The sequence below is a fragment of the Aythya marila genome, assembly GCF_965140915.1.
Source record: "Aythya marila genome assembly, chromosome: 3".
Classification (NCBI taxonomy): Eukaryota; Metazoa; Chordata; class Aves; order Anseriformes; family Anatidae; genus Aythya; species Aythya marila.
Window position 1 is genome coordinate 40,138,742 of NC_139044.1, and position 16,468 is coordinate 40,155,209.

At 37.2% G+C, this 16,468-nt stretch overlaps 1 protein-coding gene across 4 annotated transcripts in view; it reads right to left on the reverse strand.

Annotated features, from left to right (window-relative positions):
- Window positions 1–449: 449 nt before the first annotated feature.
- MTA3 (metastasis associated 1 family member 3) overlaps window positions 450–16,468 on the reverse strand; it is a 137,042-nt gene continuing 121,023 nt past the window's right edge. Inside the window, exons 19-20 of one of the 4 annotated variants that reach the window (XM_082757092.1) lie at window positions 15,321–15,348; window positions 1,938–2,079 (exon numbers count right to left, since the gene is read on the reverse strand). In XM_082757092.1, the coding sequence (XP_082613218.1) occupies window positions 2,068–2,079; window positions 15,321–15,348 (40 nt within the window). In that variant the 3' untranslated portion in view covers window positions 1,938–2,067. Of the gene's footprint in view, window positions 2,080–15,320; window positions 15,349–16,468 lie in introns of all 4 variants that reach the window. The other 3 variants (XM_082757093.1, XM_082757095.1, XM_082757094.1) reach the window with 3 other exon arrangements.

The window sequence follows — 16,468 nt, forward strand, 5'->3', positions numbered from 1 at the left end:
TCAGTCAAACAGATTGCTGAATAATCATGTTTTCTTTATTTTAATGGGTGAGGAAGCAATTATACAGAAGGTGTTTCCATATGTCACAGTTAATAAAGGCAATTCTTACTAGTAAGAATAGGTTGTCTCCGCTCAGTATCTGATGAAAAGCCCTCCTGTTGTGAGGAAAAAGCAGATCATGTGGATAGAAGAGACTCCTAGGGCAGCACACTTCAGTGGCTACTGGCAAGAACTGTAAGCAGATGAATCCCAGGTCTTCTCCAATCGATTCCCCATCAGTGACATTCACTAGGGTGCTAAGGGTACTAAAAGCACTTCGTGTCACAGTGTCTCCTTCATATTCACCCTTTTCTTGCTGGTGAAGGACAGTGGACAAGACCTGGATCCATCACTCTGGGAGATCATCAGCAAGTCCTTTCAGGAGGTCAATGTGCTTTCTTTTTTGAGATAGCATCTGGATGACCATTTCAAGAGATAATCTGACATGGACATCACAGCTAGTTATAGGCTGGTATCACAGATGCTCTTTCAGGCCGAAACTGAAAATTGCATGGGGAACAAATAATTGGGGGAGGGGGTTGAAAAACCCAGAGGTATGAGACACCACTTACACGTTTGTCTTTCTAACCACAGAGCTGGGCACACATCCACAACCAGATGAAAACCTGACATCTGTACTATACTGTTAGAGCTACCTAGTAAAGAACTAGGAAAAAAAAAGTCTTGGAGCTCATCTCAGCTTATTGTGATGTGTTCAGTGGCTGACTACCTCTGAAAAAACATACGGAAACCAAATCTAAGGAAGGACATAACTTGCCTCAGATAATCAACATATCTCAGCTAGGTTTACACAGCAGTGCTACACACTGGTTGCCTCTTGATTTCAAAGTAGGGCAAAGATTGTTCACCTGTAAGTACCTGAGTAGAAAAAAGACCTGCCTCTGTTGCCATTCCCACTTACAGGGGGACTGACAGCTTCCTACAAGTAGTTACAAAAGGCACATCATCTCTCCATGGTAAGTGTCTACCTGTAGCCTTACAAGTATGAATTTCAAAGCATTCTGCAAGACAACTTTCTTAACCTGATGTATAAAAATGTAGTAATTATTTTGTGGAGAGGCTTTGTTAATAGGAAATATTCTATTTCCTCCGTTTTCCTGGGAATTGCATTTAGCTGGTTTTGACTATTCGGAATAGACTTCAAGAAATGCCAAAAACACCCAAAGAAATAGGTGGATGTTTGCAAATATATAGAAAATTGGACCAGTTCTTACACATGCAACTTGTCCAGCTGGATGTTCACTGCCACACATAATACTTTCCAGTATTTTAACCAAAGTTAATATGGCCAACATTTTGAAAATTTGACACTAATTCTGGGCACTGCCTAACTTGGTCTAAGTTTCCAAACTGCTGAACAAATCCTTGTCCACATTTCAGCCTTTGGATGCTCAGCAGATCAGAAAATTAAATCCAAAATGACTCAAGATGATACTGTAAATTTCAAATACCCAGTCTGCAGCTCATTTTGAAAGTGCAGCCCCTAAAGACTAAATCCTGCTTCAAAGACACTGCAATAGTTTTGAAAGCTGCCTATTTTCATATCACACTACTAGCAGACATAGATAAACGCAGTGGGTGTACTCTGCATCCATACTCCGTGTGGTCAGTGTGAACAGTCCCTCCCTGACCAGTCAACTCTGATGATGGGGAATGAGGGGAATATAGCAGGATGATCACTGATAGGCTTGCACAGCAAATCAGAAGTAGCCCTTGCAGAGGCAAGGGAAAACAAGAGCTGCTGTTGGATCCTGCCCAGAACACAGAACCCAACCACAACATGTCCACACAGTGTGTCTGTCCTGAAGAAGTGGAAGGTCCTGTTGTATCTGCATTCATAATTAAGGTTTTGACATGATTATGGTGCTGATGCTGTTATATCTTCAGTGCATTATGGTTCTTGGCTCTGTTCGTGCCTGCCTATTGTTCATGAGAGACTTTGTCTTTGCAATGATTGGAGAACAAGGTGTTCTGGAAGCTCTTTTCAGCTGCCATCTGGTAAACTTCTTACGGATTTTTCTGTATGGAGGGAAGGAGAGAAAGGAGGGAAAGAAGAGAGAGACAACAAGAGAGGTAAATCTCAGTCTTTAACAGACTGCTCAAGAGTCAATAACAAACAAACAAGCAAATACTCTTACCAGTGCAGGAAGGCTAGCTCAAGGAAAAGAGACTTGCAGTCAACAAGAGTGAGCCCTGGCCATCAACTGATGATTCACAGTTGCCTCCAACTAGTAACTGATAATTGCTCAGTGAAAAGTGAATTGGTGTTAGACAATATTTGGACAACAACATTATATGAAATCTTAGGCCAGAATGCTCAAACAGGGAGTCCTTATGTGTGATTTCAATATAGGAATGAAGGATCACAGAAGAAAGAACCACATTAGCACCCAAGTGAACGTGTTACTTCTACAAAAGCAATGGACTGGGAGCAATTTTCAGTGTTAATTTCACTGCATTAATTCTGTAAGTAATGGATCACTGGCATCTTTGTGCTTTTTGAACTTGTGCCTTTCAGGTGCAATAAATTCACTTTAATTTTAGTCAAACATACTAACTACAGGTGGTCATGTTGTTTGTATTATAATCTCATGCAAGGATAATTAATTCTGACACAAAAAGCTTTGTTAGGTTCCAACTGCTCTGTTGCCTCTGTATTGTTATAAATCAAAATCATAATGCTGACTATACAAAGTAGCAGAAATCACAGAAACGACACACACAGAGTATGTCAAGAACCATCTTCATTGGCAGAGTCCAGAATATTAGATGTTGATGGAAAATTGCTTATTTTCTGAATTCACTGAAGTCCATTATCCCAGCTTTCATTTAGGTAGTTTATAAATTACAGAGATTTTGAGCTTATGTAATTAAAGTGAATGATGTCCTCTAACTTTAGAGAGACCAGGCCTTCTAATTCAAACTTTCCAAGTTGAAAATCTGACCTGATCGCAAACTACACAGTGCTGAAATGCGTCAAGGTGCATCAAGACTTTGACACAGTAACAAAGTGATTTGTCCCTTTCATCTTAACAGGCTGCTAACTCTGAGCCTGGAAAATGGTGGCACCTAACATTGAAAATACAGGGGCAGCTTAAAACATACTCTCATTGAGTACTAAACAGGCTCTTCTTTGCATGTTAAATTTTCAACGCAGATTTAGTTGCTGGTTGAGTATTTCTCAGAAATCTAAACTTCCAATCAAGTAAATGAGCCACAGAAGAGACCATAATCAAGGACAAAACAAAAAGCCCCAAATCAGGATAATATATCATGATCTTAGAAGTTAGAGGGAGCCTGAAAAATACAACTATTCTGGTTTATGTATACGAAAGGGACAGGGAAGTATTTGCCTTGGCTGCCTGAAGGCTGGATGTCATCAGCATCTTATGGCCTACAATAACAAACTGGAATTTAGCATCATTCAGTACAAAGCACAATAAAAGAAAATTAATCCCCAGAAAGGAAAGCTTAGGCTATTCATGCAGTCCACAGAGAAACAAATTTACTGTTTGAGTACTTACTTTACATGGTCTTCTTTTTTAGGCCTAAGAAGATATTCAATATATTGACAAGAAATTGCATCCAGAATGGTAAAATCATAGAAATTTAACCTGAGACTGGTAGAAATATGCACTTCTAAAATGAGGAGGCAGCTAGGTTTGGTAAATCTATGTTAATAGACAAGACCTATTATCTGCAATGATTATAACGGGGATCATTCCAGAAAAAGCTTAAAGAACTGGATCCCTTCTGATATATTTATCATGGAAGTGCCTAAGAATGGTTACATAGGAATTAGGTCTTCTCCGTCTGGAAAGGTGATGGGATTGCTAGACCACTGAAGTACATCTACACCATGGCACACAGGATGGGGAACAAACAGGAGGAGCTAGTTGCCATTGTACTGCCGAAAAGCTATGACACAGTTGCCATCACAGAAACATGGTGGATGACTCACATGACTGTAGTGCTGCAATGGCTGTCTATAAACACTTCAGAAGGGATAGACTAGGAGGCAGAGGTGGGGACATAGCCCTTTGATGTTAAGTAGCGTTCATATTGCCTAGAGCTGAACAATGGCAATGACGGGGTTGAAGGTTTATCGGTAAGAATCAAGGGGAAGACCAACAAGGCAGATATCATGATGGGAGTCTCTTATAGACCACCCAGCCAAGATGAAGAGGGAGAGGAAATATTCTATAAGCAGCTGGGAGAACTCTCACAATCACTGTATTTTGCTTCTCTGAGTTGTGATGAATAGAGTTAAATCCAGCTGGATGGCAGTCACAAGTGGTGTAACCCAGGGCTCAGTGCTGAGGCCAGTTCTCTTCAAATATCTTTATCAGCAATCTGCACGAGAGGATCAAGTGCACCCTCTGAAAATTTTGCAGACACCAAATTAAGCACGAGTGAGAGAGGGATCTGGATAGGCTGGACCCATGGGCCAAGGACAACAAGGCCAAGTGCTGGGTCCTGCACTTGGGACACAACAATCCCATGCAGAGCTACAGGCAGGAGGAAAAGGAGCAGTTGAGGGAACTGGGGTCATTTAGTCTGAAGAAAAGAAGGCTCAGGTAGACCTTATTGCTCTCTACAACTACCTGAAAGGAGGCTGTAACAGGGTGGCGGTAGGTCTCTTCTCCCAGGCAACAAGTAATATGACAAGAGGAAGTGACCTCAAGTTGCACCAGGGAAGGTTTAGGTTAGATATTACGAAAAAAATTCTTCACTGAAAGAGTTGTGAGGCATTGGAACAGGCTGCCCAGGGAATTAGTTGAGTCACCATCCCTGGAGGTATTCAAAAGACATGTAGACGTGATGCTTAGGGACACGGTTTAATGGTAGACATGGCAGTGCTAGGTTGGACTTATGATCTTAGAGGTCTTTTCCAACCTAAGTGATTCTATTCTATGATTCTACATTTGTTTGCAGAAGTTTGCATTTATTTAAAGAACTAATGTGATCGTTAGTCATTTGAGAAGCCCACAGTTTATAGAAATGTTAGAGAATAGTTCACCCGTCTGAATTTTTAATATGGCAACTTCATAAACCATCAAGTAGTTCCTAGTACTGAAAGTAATTGGCAGTTCACACTAAATACAAGAACGCTAAAGTATTAGGATTAAGATTTATGACTATTAAATAAAGACAGTAAAGTCAAAAGATGCAGTTATTAAATACTGGTTCTAAACTAGCATGAAGAATGGCAGAATTAAAAAGGGGGAGGTCATCAGCACTGCATCAAGCAAACCGCAAAAACAGTTTGTGAGCTCTTCAGTTGGTATTAATGAAAGTAGCTCTATCTAGGCTGTCAGAAGACCTAATCTACGCACTCTGAAAGGAGAATCCAGCACTTCTATTTAAACAGGACTGTGATTAAACAGGATTCCAGAAATTAGCTTTCTGGGATATAGCCTTTCAGAAATAAAATTGGAAAGATGGAAATTTCCACTTACTTCATTAAACATGCTATTTGAACAATTGTTTTGCCAAACCCAAACCTGGTTCTTTTTACTGTAAAAATATACAGGGTGGAGGAAACTGACTACGCTGAAGACTTTAGCATCTAAAAACAGATAAACTTTTTAATAGTCACTGATAAGGTTTTACAACCCTTCAGCTTTTTTTTTTTTTTTTTTTTTTTTATTATTATTAACATTTGAGCATGCGGGTTGTAATAGTAACTGATGAAAGGCAGGAAATTCAAAGATAACATTGTTGGTCCCTCTCTCTCTCAAAACACTTCAACATGCTTTCCTCCCTCCCTAAGCAATACAACAAATTAAGGGCAGAGTCACCTTTAATGTTCAATTTCCTGTCCCTTTTTGAGTTAACACCAGCCATATGTTTTAATTATATAAAGCTTTTATTTGGTGGTGGCAAGTAAATGGCTTTAATATCTGTAGTGATGATAACATCCTTTGCAGTTGTTAGGAAAGAGTAATTGCTATTTTCCCCTGCTCTTTCTTTTGATTCTTGCACGAGTGCTTGAAGCATGATGAATTAAAGACTTCATTTGAAATGCTAATTTAAAAATATTTTAAAGCCTTTGCATTGTATTTCTAGTCCTCCTGAGACCAAAGGTTGGAAAGTAAATCAAACCTTCAAATAGGTGATTGGTATATAATGCTCACTATGCTCATTTTTATGTCAAACGTGATGCATTGCTGCCAATGTGGGAAGATGGCAAATTCTTTATGTCTGCATGACAGTAACTGCAGATAAAAGTAAATAAGACTTCTAGCAGCTATTCAGAGAAATATGGAAATGTACATAAGGACTACATACTGTTAAGATGTATTTTATCTTTTCAAGTTTTATGCAAGGACTGTAACATACTGGGTAGAAAGAATAGTTAGGCTGAATAGGACACTTATGCCATGCTTAAATGTAACCAGACATTAAAAAATAAATAAATCAATCAAAGAACTAAGCCTTTCTTAGGAATTCAGTGAATTCTATGCAACTAACCATCTGCTGAAGTTAAGCACAATCCTATATAACCTGTTGTGATGTCCAGATTTCTGAGCAATAGAATTGCTGCTAACAACATTTCTGATTTGTAGAAGCTGACTCAAAGTTCTTCGTTTAAATGCCATGCATTGAAATAGAAGCGTTTTTAAAACTTGAATAAAATAAAGTGACCTTCAGTCAATGTTACTCTAGAATGTATTTTTCAAGCTTTTTCTAATGTGAGTTAAAGACATTACTTGCTGTAGCTCTGTTAATAACAGGCATATCTGTCTGTTACTGCTTCTATATATATAAGCTGCTGTGTATCAGTACTGCCTCCTCGACATTGCATTGAGTTGTGGTGACTGAAGCAACTTTGTTCTATTTGGCTATACCAACATTATTTAAGAAGGAATACAAAATAAAGTTATGGCAGAAGATTTTACTGAGAGACAATTGTGTGTAAAGGTCTGCTGAAACTTTAGCAGATGACAAACCTTGTTTTGAAAGTGAGCAAAGCACAATTATTTTCAAAGTAATCATGACTCCTTGAGGGGTATTACACTTAATTGTAATTTCTCTGAGGGTTTGTTTTATCCAGAGGTACACTATAATTACTCAGTGGATTAAATTACAAGTGGGGTACTATCTTTGGAGTCTGATAGTCTTTCCATTAATTTCAACAGGCTTTTAAATAAAGTGAAAGGCAAAAACATGAGCAATGCTGAGTCTGCTAAAAGAGAATTTAACTGGGATGAACCTGTAGGCACAGATCCTTTGAAACCTGACATATTCCAGAATGACTAACTCACTTTACTTCCTTCATTTCTACCTGGGTGAAAATGAGAAGTGTGAATGCTGCATTTTATTTACCTATTTGGCTTGCTGATTTAGACTTTTTGTTTCTTTCCCCTCAGCACTTTACGGAAAAGCTTACCTATATTCCATTAAAGTTTTGATCTAACCTTAAAATTACAGAAATAAGGAGGAATGTACTTTGAAGGCACAAGTGGGTTGATGCTGATATGCTTTTTAAAAATAAACTCCTTTTTGAAATGCTCATTTACAAAACAAATCAGAAGTGTTTTAATAAGTATCAGGCTACTGGAGAGCATTTGCCATAAGCCACTTAGTTACATTATAAAACTAATATAGATGGCAGAGAGTGGTACGATCTTTATAAGATTAAAGAGATGCTGCTGTAGACACTCCAACATCATTTAAGTGTTGTAATAACTTCCCTTATTTTTCTCCTCCTAGCAATGACACATATTCCTTTGCTGTTGGTTATCTTCCAATTTGGCATGAATATTTAGAGGAAAACTGTCCTCTGTGAACATTAATTTACAGACACACCAGTTAAACATCATGGTGTCAGATCTTCTTGAGCAGCTTAATATAATATTTTCAAACACCATACTACATTGAAGGCTTCTCTGGCATTTTGTGTTTCAGAGCAACAGCTTATAGCTACTATGAATATAAAAAGTAATAAATGTTCTAGAGCATTTTCTTTACTGGGAGGAAAAACCCAGGTCAAGTGTTTAAAGCACAGACTCCTATGATCATGTCATGCCTGCACTGTGGCATGGCATAATCCACTTCTCTGTCTCTTTCTTGCTGTTGGTTTAAAATTTACTCAGATAAATTTCCTTTGAAGCAGAAACCTTCACTTTGTGTGCATTTATAGAGTGCCTAGAACAACAGGGACCTCACCTATTCCAGAAATTACTAATATTGGTTTTACTGCAAACAACTGGGATGGCTTTTGGAAAAATCATCTCATCCATCAGGTTTTTCCATGCTTTCATTTTATCTGGAAACAGTATATTTCATTAATACTGTAAGATATCTAAGGATTCTCAGAGAGAATAAATTAAAGAAGTGAACAGTATTATTTTCAGCATTACTGTTGTTTTTTTTTCAGATGAAAGCTGGAACTGAGAAAAACTTATCTTTTAACCCCTAAGAAGCACTATAAATAGACCCTGTCATACATCAGTCATCACATGATGACTAAATCTTAACAATCAGCAATAGACTTATTCTCACAGTTCATCTGTGAGCTTAGTATTTACCACCAAGAGACTAAATTTACTTATTGCAGACAGCTAGGGCAAAAATGATTGCACATCGGTTTCAGTGCAACACCAACTTGATCACTTTTTGCCAAACCTGGCAGCACCAACTCCACTGAACTACTTCCCACCCCCTCTGATTTCTAGTAGGCACAGTTAAATACAACATTGGTAGGAATACAGCATGGTAGGAATGATAGACACCACAGATCTCAACATGGATTAACCAGCTGGATTAATTAATGGATGGACTTGCCCTGGTTCTTGGGAGCAGTTTTGCTAACTCAGCAGTGACATCTCCCATTGCACACCAAATAGCAGTGCCTATCAGAAAAGCATGCATGGAGCCATATGTTCCTCAGAGAATTTTTCCCTTAAAGGGAAAAAGGCCTACCTAGGATTCATAGCATTCAATAACAGCATCCAGCTTGGTAGAGGGGATAAGAACTGATAAGATCTAGCAAAGGTAGCTCAATAGAATGGATAAAAAGTAAATTATTCATACACTTTAAAACAGAACAATGGCTCAGGCTTCAACAGACAGGTAACCTGAGCTATGGGACAGCTGCTTTGAACTTTATCTGAAATTATTTAGCCTCTCCTTAGCTACCATTGACTTCAGATCGTTTAAGACATGAATCCTGCTCTATTAAAGAAAGGGTTGCTTAACCTCTCCTCCCCATGAACATATACACAAGACCACTGCAAACTTATCAATATGTAGGCTTTCAACTACTTCCCAAATGTCTTGCATAGTAATTCACAATTCCAGAAGACAATTTTTTTTTATTTTTTTAATTTATTTATATATATTTTTTTACCTCTAAGAAGGGTTTGGAACATACAGCTTCTGATTTCTGCCCTTGGGCTACAAACATCAAGTGCCATTTCCCTAGCGACATTAAATGCCACTTTGAACATTTTCAAAAATATCTTCTACTAAATACGTATAAATCCCAGATGACCTTACCTGACTAGTCTCAGAATCTTGATATAGATTCAGAAAGACTTTTTGGCTGGTTTCAATTATATGATTACATTTGACTTCTTGGATGGTATGTCTCTTAAATTAGGCATATGCTGGCCAAATGCCTTGGTGACAGAGGGTCTGGCAGGTCATTCCCAAAGGAATTTTGAGGAAGATCACAGTTTAATAGTTTGCTTTAAAAAATAATAATAATATGATGAAGAAAGAAATTGAAGAATATGAAAAATATTTGTCTATGATATGCTTCATAGGAAAAAAAAATCTTATATTTTTGTTGTCTTTTCCAGTTTTGATACACTTTAATCACCCCATCATAAACACTTTAGTATTTATTAGAACTTTTTCAATACAAAACTTTTTTAATGGCTTTTTATGAGCCTTTTTGTTTCCTTTCTTACTGTGTTTGATTACTTCATCTAAGGTTTTTGGCCTGAATACTATGTTTACAATATTATATTATTATTTGAGGCTGATAAAAAATGACAATATTTTATCAATATGTTATCAATAATGCAGATACTTTTCCTGGAATAATATATATACTGATAGAGTGTATTTGGATGAGCTTCTTGGCACTCTGGCTATTTGCTATTAAGCAAGGGCTGAAAATCAAAATTAATAATTCTTACCAGAAAGAGTTGGAGAGAAAAATTTCCTTCACAGAAGTGTCCCCCTTGGGCCCTGCGTCACAGCAACAATCTCTTGTGTGATCAGTATGTACTCTACACACAGAAGCTCCTATGTAAAATACAGATTAGAAATCTGTACTGTGGCACCAATAGAGGAAAGCTTTGCCACAAAATTATTTGACGTGCTAATTTCTAAGGTAATCTTCATTTCAGATCAGAATTTTTATTTAACATTCATATTATCAAGGGTTCACTCTAGTTCATTTTCTGACTAGGGCAAGAAAATTTCATCCTGCTCTTCAGTCATGGCCAGCACTTTTCCTGTCAGTATCTTACTGTGCTTGCTGGTCTGGTTAATTAAAAACTGCAGAGCATCCTTGAGAGTAGGCGTTCATTCATATTACTCAAGTTCACAGACAAGAAGAAGGAGGTTCAGAGGTTAAATGCTTTGTCTGGTGTCTCATGTCATGTAACAGAGGCAACAGGAATTGTGATGCACAGATCTGAGCTTTTATCACTTGCACAACAGGTCTATTGTGTTTGGTCAGGTAAATATTTTTAACCCTTATCCATAGCACAAGTAATGAAACCAGCCAAGTCTCCTTAAATGTTTGACAAGAAGTGACTTATCTCTGTGATTGGCTTTCACAGTCACTATTATTATGTTTTCTTCAGTATTCTACATTGATAATCCCTATGCAGCTACTTATGAAAGCTTTTCACAAAAAGAGAACTTTTTTTTTTTGTTGTTTTCTTTTCTCCCAGCCCCCCAGCCTTATTTGCATTAATGCTGTAGGGTCATTCATTTAAAAGATCTGCATGTGTTAAAAACCTATCAGAGAAAAATAACAATATTTGTTATTAAATATTTACAAATTGTTATTAAATATTGTTGATTATTATTAATTGTAAAATTAAATGCATGCACTAAAATATAGACTCATATATATATATATATAACTTAGAAATAAATCCTCTATCTGTAATTCTAAACTAAGAAACCAATACAGAGCAACTTGTAAATGAAAGGTAGTGGTCAGTTCTGTGGGAATTTTAAGACTCTGCGGTTCACTGACATATTTCCAAAATATTCACCACAACAGAGTTTTACAATCATCTTTGATATTTACCTGTAACACATAACAACACTATGTTCATCAAATCTAATTTCTGTATCTAAATGCACATTATTGCTATCTATTGCTCTGCCTTCAAATAAAATAATCCTTAACCTTGTATCCAGCTTCTACTAAATACCATTGCTAACACTGCAGAGAAATCATTAAAAAAAAAAAAAAAAGACTCTTTGAAAATTGGTATTTTGCAGTTTTTGAGGATTACAGTCATCAATAGCTGAGATCTAATGCAATAAACTGTGGTTTAGGAATAGGAATGGTGAGAGAAAGCTAATTTTACTTCTGAACTCTGGTGTTATTCTAGCATTGCTATAGGTAACATCTGCATAATTAATCTTGTCTTTATCTTTTCTTTGATATTAAATATGCAGAAGACTATCCTGGTCTAACAAGTTAGCATTTTCATCATTACTTTATATGTTTCCCAAGGCTTTATTAATGTCCCTTTAAAAGGGAAACTGGGTTCACATCCAAAGATGTTTCTTTATAGATTTTTTTTTCTCGTTTAAAAACAAATTGATATTAATTCTCACAACAGAAGACCAGGTATTATAAGGTGACACATTCCCACTGGGGATGTGGATTTAGGAAAAAGCTGAGCAGCAAGCTAACAAAAAATAAGCCCTAAGACCTTAAGTTAAAACATCCTGTAAAGAGGATTGTGTTCAGCTACATCAAATCCTCTGCACAAACACAAAAGACAGCTTCTGAAGGGAAATCTTTAGAAATGGCCAACCAGACTGCAGGGAACTCAAAGTTTGTCAAGAACTGTAAGAATACAGGTTAAAAGAATTGCATGACAGCCCAATTTAACATCTGACTTATAAGGTGTGTTGCTATCTGACATACTCGAGCTGCCTGGCTGCACTCAGTGGGAGCCTTACACATTTAAGGGCTTTGCTGAACAGGGTCTGGAAGGTCTTACAAAGTGAATGAGGTTTCTGGAAAAGTTAAGTAATTTTACAGCAGTTTCTCCACCAACAGCTGTGTTTAAGACAATCCTTGATACACTTATAATCCATGTATTTCATTTCAGTTCCTTTTTTTTTTTTTAAAAAAAAAAAAAAAGTTTCCTACAGAAATAAAATTTTGCAAAAAATCTCGTTTTGGAAATTATATTTCCTCTCTCAAATACAAAATGCTCTGGCTACTTCTGTAGCTTCTGTCTGAGTGTGAAATTACTTTTGTCAAAGAGAGCAGAGATGAGTGCTAGTGGTTAAATAACACCTGTAAATGTGTCACTGCTCTTTAGCTGAGTCATGTGAATTAACCACATTCAAGCTCCTATCTAATGAAATTGCAAAGTATACTTCGGTATCTAAGCCACCATAGAGAGGCTGCATATGTGAATTTCTGCTCACAACAGGGTAGAATCCCAAAAGATCAGTTTACAAGATCCAACTGTGTGACTTTTCAGGCAGCAGTAACTAGGTCATTTACAACCATCTGCTCACAGCCCCTGTCTCCCTGCTGTCATCACTGAGGCTGTGGACTAATTAATTTTCACCTGCTAATCAGTGGAGATACCTCTGAAACTAATAAATCACCCGGTTTCAGTCAGCAGCTACTGGACTCCTGCAGATGGCATTTCTGAGAGATTTTGTTACCCACAAAGGTAAAGTGTTCTTTGAAAGGAGATTCCCCATAAGGCTTCTGACCAGCTCTGCATACAACAGCTCCCTGAAAGAATAAAGTACAATTCATCTGATGGAGAACAGAGAATATGCAGAGAATTACCCCCCAATCTTCATCAAAGTATTTATGAATTCTGGTAGGAGTTAGTCATCCAAAGACTTGGAGATACAGACTTGAGGTTCTCAGGGAAGTCTGTGAGGGAGCAGGGAACTGAATCGTATTTTCCCAAGTCCTAGGTAAGCACTCCAACATCTTCCTCTTCCCATGTAGCTTTAAACAGGGTGAGTAACTTACTACAACGTCATTGAAATACTCATTTTAAAATGTCAGATTAATGCAAAGCTCCAAACCAATATTATTGTATTTTATTTGTTCTGATGGCTGACGAAGCAGAATTCTTAACATATGCTCTTCAAACCTACCAGCAATAAGTAATGGCATAACTTACAGTGAACTAATCCTTAAATCAGAAAGTAGGTGAAACACTGCACTTTTGGTTTTGTTTTCCATGTATTATTCCTTTTGAATATTAAAAAGAAATCTGCATATTCAAGTGAGGTTGATTTTAGTTTCATTTAATGATTCTGTTTTTAAAAACAAATAAACTTTAGTACAATTATAATAATGTTATTTTGACTTAGTTGGTATCATAAAAGGAGCCAGAGGAAAAGAACATGTAGCTGCATAGTGAAAGAAAACGTCTGTAGGTCCGTGAAAACTGCTCAATAAGAAACAAAGGGCAAGCGATTATGAACTAATTTCTATATCACTGGCTGTGATTCTGCCAAAGCACCTCAGCTAGAGCTTGAGGGAGAATTATGATTTATAAGGTTGAACAATAAATGAGTCATGAATAGTCCTCACTAAATAATATCAAAATAGCAGTTCACTGAAAAAGTTAGACTTGAGATTTTTACTCTGATGAAAGTAACAAAGCGTAACTTTGAACAGCAGCTAGTCAAGTAGGACCACTACTTGGAGCAAGGACAGTTCCTCCGCAGATTCCCCATCTGTAGTACTGTCACAGTGACAGGAAATGATGGTAAGCTCACCTGCACTCAGATGCAGCCAATCAATGAGATATTTGCAATCCTATCAATAAGGATTAGATATAATCCTAAAGGCTATATTCTAATTCTATAATCCCTGCTTTTCAAGATGTATGACAGTGATAGAATACAGCAGAAGTAAAGGAACCAGAACTTAGAGGCTGATTATTTTTTTGATTGGAGGGTAGCAGCTGGTGCAGAGCATTCTCAGACTTGCAGCTGCTTCTCCAAGGGTGCAGCGAAGTGTCTCCATGCAGTCAGGTACAGGATAGGGGTCTCATGGCCACAGTTCCACGCAGGTAAGAAATGAAAATACACTACACCCTGGATCCAACTACAGTGAAGTTCAAGACTGGGATCCTAAGTCGAATTAATTTGCTTCATCTCTATGAAAAGCAGAGGCCAATGTACATTAAAAATATTTTTTAATTGAACAATTTTTTGTGCACAGTTGTGGTTTTTTTTAATTAAAAAATAAAAAGAATAAACATGCCTATGGGCATTTCTGTGATGCAAAATTGCACGTGTGAAGAGGAAGAAGGAACAGAGTAGTTAACACTGGAATCCTGATCTAGACCTGCACCGATCCTCTGTAACACAGACCCAAGGCACAAGACACTCCTCCAATTTTCCCTTTTCTCATAGAAACATGCTAAAAGTGTTAACTCAAACACAGAGCCCGGCCTCATCATTAAAACCTATATTGGAGGGAGAAGAGACAATGGCAGGTCATTAACAACTTCGAATATGGGTGACACTTATAACAAAATTTGGGTTCACCTGAATTTAGGGTTTACACTGACTGATACAGCTACAATGTGATGAGTGCTAGCAGTATGCACAGAGCCACGAGGGGCTGGGAGCACCAGAATTAGTTTCCCCGACTTCTGCAAGAGAATCAGACCACTGATGGCAAAGGCAAGACACAACATTTTGCTGAATTTAGTTTGTGAGCATCACATTCTCTTCTTTCTCAACATGCAACTTTATTTTTAAGCTTTTTGTGTGTGCTATGAGACATGCATAAATAAAAATGAGTGGTAACAGGTAATTATCACAGCCACTGTGATATCCTTACATAGTACCTCAACAAATCACAGGAAGCTTTTTGTTTTGGAGAAAGAACATGATGTGAAGAATATGAAAATTGCCTATATAATGCTGCCACAGGGATGCCTCTCAAATCATTTTATCAGCAAAAAGGAAGCAATGTCTGCTGGTAACAGCTAAAGATCACGTTCTAATTTTAGCAGTTGCAGTTAACTCATTCCCAATGGAGTTGCACTTACCGTGAGAAGGTTTCTAACTGCTTCAGCACTGAAAGGAAACAAGCATCGAGTCATTCAAATGCAGTTCTATATGCAAATATGCTTTTTGGCCCATGAAGGGAAAGCATATGGAATTTGCTGCTATAACCCATTCAGCCAAACATTTCCAGACATTTCTTATAATGCAAATGCTGAAAAAAAATCATTTTCCACACAATGTTTTATCTGTCCCTATACTAATATGATCATCAGCATGCACATGTGTTCTGTTATCAATAGGGCGTGTGTATAGGAACTGTATGCACACTGCATGCCTAGAACGGCAAGAAAAGTTTTAATCAACAAATGCACTTTCCTTGACACATCCAACAGCTATTTACATTACTAGTTTTATTCATAGATTCTGATAATGTTTTATATAACTCAAGAGATATTAAGCTGATATATTACATTTTTATTAAACTTCTGGAGACCATAGTAAGTATTGTCCTATTTTTTTCAATAATTATGTAAGTCCCAGAATGGTAATTCAGTACAAAGAATTTCATTTCATGCAATGAAATCATTTTCTGCATTAACCTCTAACAGAGCCTCCAACAGAATCTACATTACAGCTAGTCATCAAAATGGGAATAAAACACAAAAAGCTTCCTCTTACAGCAACAGTGATTTAGTACAATGTCTAGAATAAAACTCTTATATAATTATGAGACTTTTGGATGATCCTAAAGTATACACATAGTGGTAGGACAATTCCAGCAGCTAATATCTAAGTATATTAAAAAGAAGTAAGGAGACTCCCTTGGTGAGTAGTGATAAATGTAAGGCTCTTTAAAGAGTGATTTTTCAGTGTAAACAGATTTACACTTCAGAAAAAATCTTGACCAACTTATTTCACAGTAGCGAATGAGAATTCCTTCTTCATTCAGCAATTGTACGAATAAATATGAAAATATGAAATTCAGTAAAGCTCAACATAAAATCATGATGTAATATCAAGTTAAGTGCTCTTGAACTATCACTTGATTTTCTGCCTAGATTAATCCCTGTGCTTTGATTCTGTGACTGAATACAGATGTTGAAATCCCAAGCGAGTTGGACTCACACAGGCGTCAGGAAGGCTTCTGAATGGTAAATGCAGGCTGTCACCATAGATGAAATTGTAAAAC